At 45.2% G+C, this 7500-nt stretch overlaps 1 protein-coding gene across 2 annotated transcripts in view; it reads left to right on the forward strand.

Annotated features, from left to right (window-relative positions):
- Nucleotides 1-7500, forward strand: part of sema6a (sema domain, transmembrane domain (TM), and cytoplasmic domain, (semaphorin) 6A) — a 124409-nt gene that overhangs the window by 53717 nt on the left and 63192 nt on the right. For both annotated transcript variants that reach the window (XM_079638823.1, XM_079638822.1), the window contains exons 4-7: nucleotides 1710-1770; nucleotides 3981-4043; nucleotides 4857-4958; nucleotides 6169-6259. In XM_079638823.1, coding sequence (XP_079494949.1) covers nucleotides 1710-1770; nucleotides 3981-4043; nucleotides 4857-4958; nucleotides 6169-6259 — 317 coding nt within the window. The remainder of the gene's footprint in view (nucleotides 1-1709; nucleotides 1771-3980; nucleotides 4044-4856; nucleotides 4959-6168; nucleotides 6260-7500) is intronic.

The raw sequence follows: 7500 nt of genomic DNA on the forward strand, positions 1-7500 counted from the left end.
TATTTTTTGACTTTGAAAATTGCACTCAGAATGCATTTGGCTCAAAGATCTCTCTCTGTTGAGCGGCGTCCACATGCGGTCAGGGCGCGATCGCTGCGCCGGCGCCGGCCGGGCTCTGCTGTGGCATCAGCACTTCTCACATCTTCAGTAATTACTCGCCAGAATGGAATTTCACTAATGAGCGCGAGCGACACCGTACCTGTGTGATTAAAATTCATCAGCCGGCGTCAGAAACACAATCGCTGTGTGTAATTGAGGAGGAGTGTGTGCGATCGGGTCTTCATTAACTGATGTTCCTCCACATCACGTGGTCACACCGCCGGAGAGCTGCTCTCGTCTGCCGGCTCTGCTGACCCGCGCAACTCCATTCATTTCACAAATGGCTTCTCTATTAGATTGAGCTCCTGGAAGCCGGCGGCGGCGGAGTCTCACTGAATTCAACTCAAGTCTGAACATAAGATCAGATTCTGAACATGGACGTGTGAGAGGGTCTGACAGATATGAGCGTTGCATTTATTTAATTACGATTCGGAGAGAGAATAATCAGCTAATGAAGTGTTCTTCCAGCCTCATCCATAAATTAAGACGTCTAATAAAATGTTTCCTACCGTCGCAAACACGTAACCAATCCCGTCAGTGTGTGGGCGGGGCTTCTCCTTTAGGAAGAGACAGGAGAAATCTGGAACATGTGTATGATGTATATTACGATGTTATGAGGAACTATGCTTTTCAAAGTTTGTATGGATGCTGATGTTTAGAAGGCTGACTCTGAGATGCGAACGGGAACAGGGTTTGTGTAGCATTAGCACATCATTAGCTGATTGATAACGTAGTCAAGCGAAGGGTAATCGCATGAATTACGGTCATGTGTCCGATGTTGTAGAGAGCGAGACATTAAACGCACTCTTCCTCTTCTTCTGAATCAGTTTCTGGAGGAATTAACCCACATCTCCACTTGTGTAGCGACTGGAGGCGGAGACTAATTAGCATATTCATAGATCTGCGTATACTAATGAAGCAAGAGTGTCAACTTACATTCAAGCTATTTTAAAACATGAAGAAATTATTTTCACACGATAAACATTTAAATATGTAATTTTGATTATTACATTACGAATATTGCCTGCTGGGGGACTTTAACTTTCGCACACTTTTGTCTTCGTCAAGACATAATTTAGAGTTTATAACTACTTCTACTGTCTTAAGTTCAAATTGCAATTCTGTATCCTGTTTGTTTCCACCATTCAAACTCAAGAATTGAATTGTAATTGTACAAATATTCTAAGTGTGAGGGATGTTTGTGTGGACGGTTTGGAAATTCAGTTAATAAATGCTCAATATTTGCCCCGGGAATTGATTTCCTGAACTATTTTAAAAAAAACTTTTTAAGGGCAATTTTTATTTATTTATATACCTTATTAAGTGTTGCTTATCTGTGTTGTCTTTTATGTCAAATACCAATTGCTTCAATCAATCAGAATACTGTAGTCTGTTACTGTAATCAATAACAGCCGTCTTTATACTGCAGCGGGGGAGGAGAATGAGTCTTGCATGAAGTATATCAGTTAAAGAACAGAAAGTCTTCTGGCAGGAGCATTACTGTGGCGATTGCTCTGGATATTGTGACGATATGCGAGGTCTGCATGAAAGCGCTGTGGCGAGTGTGATATTGCAGCTGAAATGAATGAGGTGTTGATGTGTCTTCACAGAGATCACATTTACACCGTGGACATCGAGACGGCCAACACCGAGGAGATCTTCTTCAGCAAGGTGAGTCCTGCTCGAGTTTCTCCGGATTGAGTTCTGCGCTCCTCTTAATTACCTGGCAGCAAACGAGCCACTAAGAGCTTTATCCAATCAGGAGCCGCCGGCGCGCGTCATGTGCTGGGGAAGTTACTTTTAAAAGTAATGCATTACAATATTGCCTTACTCCCAAAAAAGTGACTAATTGCGTTACTTGGCTACTTTATATAAAAAGAAATGCGTTGCGTTACTTTTGCGTTACTTTTTCTCACCTCGGCTGGTCTTGCTTGTTTGCTTTTTAATAACAAAGAACAAAGAAAGTTATATTTTTGGCAAATGTTAAGGCCCTTTCACACCAGAAGTATAATTAATGCATATTTACTCCTGTACAGTAGAGTACAGTAGAGGTAGAGTACAGTAGAGTACAGTAGAGGTAGAGTACAGTAGAGGTAGAGTACCGTAGAGGTAGAGTACAGTAGAGTACAGTAGAGGTAGAGTACAGTAGAGGTAGAGTACAGTAGAGTACAGTAGAGGTAGAGTACAGTAGAGTACAGTAGAGGTAGAGTACAGTAGAGTACAGTAGAGGTAGAGTACAGTAGAGGTAGAGTACAGTAGAGTACAGTAGAGGTAGAGTACAGTAGAGGTAGAGTACAGTAGAGTACAGTAGAGGTAGAGTACAGTAGAGTACAGTAGAGGTAGAGTACAGTAGTGTACAGTAGAGGTAGAGTACAGTAGAGTACAGTAGAGGTAGAGTACAGTAGAGTACAGTAGAGGTAGAGTACAGTAGAGTACAGTAGAGGTAGAGTACAGTAGAGTACAGTAGAGGTAGAGTACAGTAGAGGTAGAGTACAGTAGAGTACAGTAGAGGTAGAGTACAGTAGAGTACAGTAGAGGTAGAGTACAGTAGAGTACAGTAGAGGTAGAGTACAGTAGAGTACAGTAGAGGTAGAGTACAGTAGTGTACAGTAGAGGTAGAGTACAGTAGAGTACAGTAGAGGTAGAGTACAGTAGAGTACAGTAGAGGTAGAGTACAGTAGAGTACAGTAGAGGTAGAGTACAGTAGAGTACAGTAGAGGTAGAGTACAGTAGAGGTAGAGTACAGTAGAGTACAGTAGAGGTAGAGTACAGTAGAGTACAGTAGAGGTAGAGTACAGTAGAGTACAGTAGAGGTAGAGTACAGTAGAGTAGAGTACAGTAGAGGTAGAGTACAGTAGAGTAGAGTACAGTAGAGGTAGAGTACAGTAGAGTACAGTAGAGGTAGAGTACAGTAGAGTACAGTAGAGTACAGTAGAGGTAGAGTACAGTAGAGGTAGAGTACAGTAGAGTACAGTAGAGGTAGAGTACAGTAGAGTACAGTAGAGGTAGAGTACAGTAGAGGTAGAGTACAGTAGAGTACAGTAGAGGTAGAGTACAGTAGAGTACAGTAGAGTACAGTAGAGGTAGAGTACAGTAGAGTACAGTAGAGTACAGTAGAGGTAGAGTACAGTAGAGTACAGTAGAGGTAGAGTACAGTAGAGGTAGAGTACAGTAGTGTACAGTAGAGGCAGAGTACAGTAGAGTACAGTAGAGGTAGAGTACAGTAGTGTACAGTAGATGTAGAGTACAGTAGTGTACAGTAGAGGCAGAGTACAGTAGAGTACAGTAGAGGTAGAGTACAGTAGAGGCAGAGTACAGTAGTGTACAGTAGATGTAGAGTACAGTAGAGTACAGTAGAGGTAGAGTACAGTAGTGTACAGTAGAGGCAGAGTACAGTAGAGTACAGTAGAGGTAGAGTACAGTAGAGGTAGAGTACAGTAGAGTACAGTAGAGGTAGAGTACAGTAGAGGTAGAGTACAGTAGAGTACAGTAGACACACACACACACACACACACACACACACACACACACACACACACACACACACACACACCCACTAACTTTATTTCTCTTAACATTGGGACAGGAGAGCTGTCAGTCAATAAATGTGAAAAAGTAACTTAGATTGTTTTATGTTAATTTGAGTGTTTTGAAAAGTAATCTGATTACATAACTGAAGTGACTAGTACTGAGTTCCACACAACACTGGTCATGTGCCCGAGAGACGCGGGACGAGGAGTGTGTGCGGCGGGTCGATGAGGGTTTAATCAGGCGCTGGTGTGTTACACTGCCTCGTTTGACCCTTGACCCTGTAATCTAGTGAGATGTGTGAGCGCATCTATTGATCTGATATTGATCTGATATTGATCTCCTGTCGACAGAAGCTGACGTGGAAGTCCAGACAGGCCGACGTGGACACTTGCAGAATGAAGGGAAAACACAAGGTACAGCCACACCGGAATATCACTTATAAACTATTTCCCAGACAGCAACACAGTGTGGGCCGGCAGAGAACAGAGAAAACAGTGTTTCATCAACATTTGCATAACCAAGAAAAAAACGTTTATAAACCATTTTAAACTGGCGTTTTTCAGACAACATTCAGAAATAGCGTTTTCATAACTTGGGAACTTCAGCAACTTAAAAAATGGGAACATCAGCAAAAGGTTCTTAGAACGCATGTGACCCTGGATCCCAAACCCAGTCTGGAGCCGCACGGGTATATCTGTGGCAATAGCAACTATACAGCGCATGGGTCAAAATTATTCATTTTTCTTTTATGCCAAAAATCATGAGGATATTAAGATCATGTTCCATGAAGATATTTAGTAAATGTCCTGCCGTAAATATATAAAACATGTATTTCTGTGAGTGAATGCAGCACAATCGTGAACATAAATGCACAACTTTAAAGGACATTTTCTCAATGTTTACATTTTTTTGCTCCTCAGATTCCAGATTTTCAATAGTTGTGTCTCGACCAAATATTGTCCTATCCTAACACACCACACATCAGTGGAGAGATTATTTATTCAGCTTCAGATGATATATAACTCTCAATATCAAAAAAAATGTGCCCATGTGACTGGTTTTGTGGTCCAGGGTCACATATGTTTGTTTGCGATGTGAGATATAGTCATTGATGATGAAGATGATGATGATGATGATGATGATGAAGATGATGATGATGAAGATGATGATGATGAAGATGATGATGTCAGATTGATGTACTGTACGTGTTTCTCCTCTCGTTTCAGGACGAATGCCACAATTTCATCAAGGTTCTCCTGCAGCAGAGCGACGACTCTCTGTTCGTGTGCGGGACGAACGCCTTCAACCCGTCCTGTCGGACCTACAAGGTGAGGCTCGGGTGTTTTTGAGACTGTCTTTGGTTCACTGCAGTTTTAAGCAGAAAATACTCAGCAATGCTGTCCACTTATGAACTTACACATGGTGTGTGTTAAAGCAGATTAATAACTCCACATACACACATAAACTACATTAAACGCTGGATTTACACCACAGGGGGACTTTAACTTTTGCACAGTCATAGTCCACACTCAAAGTTTGTAACGTTTAGAAAGTCTCGAGCTGTCAGGATGATTGGCTCTCATGGATCGACTATATTCCCTGATGAACGTGTTCACGTCGAGCTGCGGATTCTGTCTCCGTGTTTTGAGCTCTTGCAGTGTTTTCCCCGTGATCACATCATCTCCTCGTCTGCAGGGTTAGTCAGAGAGAAGCGTGTGGTGTGTCTGTGATCATCATCCAGCAGTCGCTGTAACTCTGGCACACGCGAGTGAGTCTGCAGGACCCTGGAGCCGATTCCCCCCGCACACACTCGGCCCCTGGAAGCCCTCGAGCTTCTCTTCGTCTCGCTCGTGTCCAGCTCCCGGTGCGCCGGCTCTGAGGAGCGTCTGTTTCAGGGCCAGAGTCGTCCCACATTAATCATCGCCGGACAAATGTTCTCCTGAACGGATGCTTGGATCCGCGGCCTCCTCCCGAGAGCCCATCTGTGCCCGCGCTCATCCCGCGCCGGTGTCCGTTACATCAGCTGTTACCGGGCGGATCCGCAGGCCTGACGACACACACACACACGTCCCGCGACCCTCAGTGAACGAATGAACAACGACACACACGCACGCGTCCCGTGACCCTCGGTGAACGACACACACACACACACACACACACACACACACACACCCTCAGGGAATAAAGCACATCCTGATCCGTGTGTGTTTGCGTGTATTTCTGGAGGAATGTTGATTGTGTGCGGGAGAATGGGAGCCTCCGATGACGATAGAAATAGCATTCATTTGAACGTGTTGCCTTGCTTAAGGAAATGTTGTATTCACAAAAATAGTGTTTAAAGTCAGTATGAATATTTTGCTGAATCTGGCGCTGGTCTTGGCAGGCCTCGTTCTTTTGTTGAACCGGGAGAGGAAGAGCTTTTAAAAATAACCCAGCCGTGCGTGTGAAAGTCTCAGACTCGTCTGTAGTTCAGGTGTCGTTACTCCTGCTGTGTGACCTCTGACCTTTGACCTCTGACCTTTTCCTTCATTCCTGCAGATGGACAGCCTGGACGCTCTGGGCGATGAGATCAGTGGAATGGCCCGATGTCCGTACGACGCCAAACATGCCAACGTCGCCCTGTTCGCTGGTAAGACCTTCATCATCAACACCAGAGCTCACACTCGGCTCACGCTCGGCTCACGCTCGGCTCACACTCGGCTCACACTCGGCTCACGCTCGGGTCACACTCGGCTCACGCTCGGCTCACACTCGGCTCACACTCGGCTCACGCTCGGCTCACGCTCGGCTCACGCTCGGCTCACACTCGGCTCACGCTCGGCTCACGCTCGGCTCACACTCGGCTCACACTCGGCTCACGCTCGGCTCACGCTCGGCTCACACTCGGCTCACACTCGGCTCACGCTCGGGTCACGCTCGGGTCACACTCGGCTCACGCTCGGGTCACGCTCGGGTCACACTCGGCTCACGCTCGGCTCACGCTCGGCTCACACTCGGCTCACACTCGGCTCACGCTCGGGTCACGCTCGGGTCACACTCGGGTCACACTCGGGTCACGCTCGGGTCACACTCGGCTCACGCTCGGCTCACGCTCGGCTCACACTCGGGTCACGCTCGGCTCACGCTCGGCTCACGCTCGGCTCACGCTCGGGTCACACTCGGGTCAAGTCTCCTTCATTTATAAAGTGTTTTTAACAATATAGACCGTTTATATATATATATACATCAGCTTTCCAGAGATCACAGGAGATTACAGTAACAGTGTTCAGGCTTTACAGCAGATCTAGAATAAAGTTATTGTCCAGATAAAGTTAGTTTTGATTAATTCACTTCCGTTGTTAAGATCATTAGTGATTAACTTAGCGGCCGCTAACACGACACCGTTCTAACAGAAAACACACACTTTACTGTGTTCTGGCCGTTCATTCACACACACCAGTGTCTGGAGCTCGAGAACACACACTCTGAACACACACTCTGAACACACACTCTGAACATACACTCTGAAACAGGATCTGGTGCAAGCATTGATTTTTTAAAAAAAGTGTTATCATCTCTGTGTAAACTTAAAAACATGAATCTGTGAAACGCTGACGGCGTGGACATGTGTACTACGTGTTTAGTCTATAGATATGTGCATTTGAATATATATGTGTGCAGGCGTGTGTCTTACTTTACAAATTGACCTCAACAAAATTACTCCATGGCTGTGACTCGAGTTTGACCCGAGTGTGAGCCGAGTGTGTTCACTTATCTGACCGTTATCAGTTTGTAGCAGTAAATGAAGAGATGTCTTATCAATCACAAGTTCAGTATGGCGTACCACAAGGCTCAGTACTAGGACCGCTGCTGTTCACTCTGTACATGCTA

This window comes from Phoxinus phoxinus (assembly GCF_949152265.1).
Source record: "Phoxinus phoxinus genome assembly, chromosome: 15".
Lineage (NCBI taxonomy): Eukaryota > Metazoa > Chordata > Actinopteri > Cypriniformes > Leuciscidae > Phoxinus > Phoxinus phoxinus.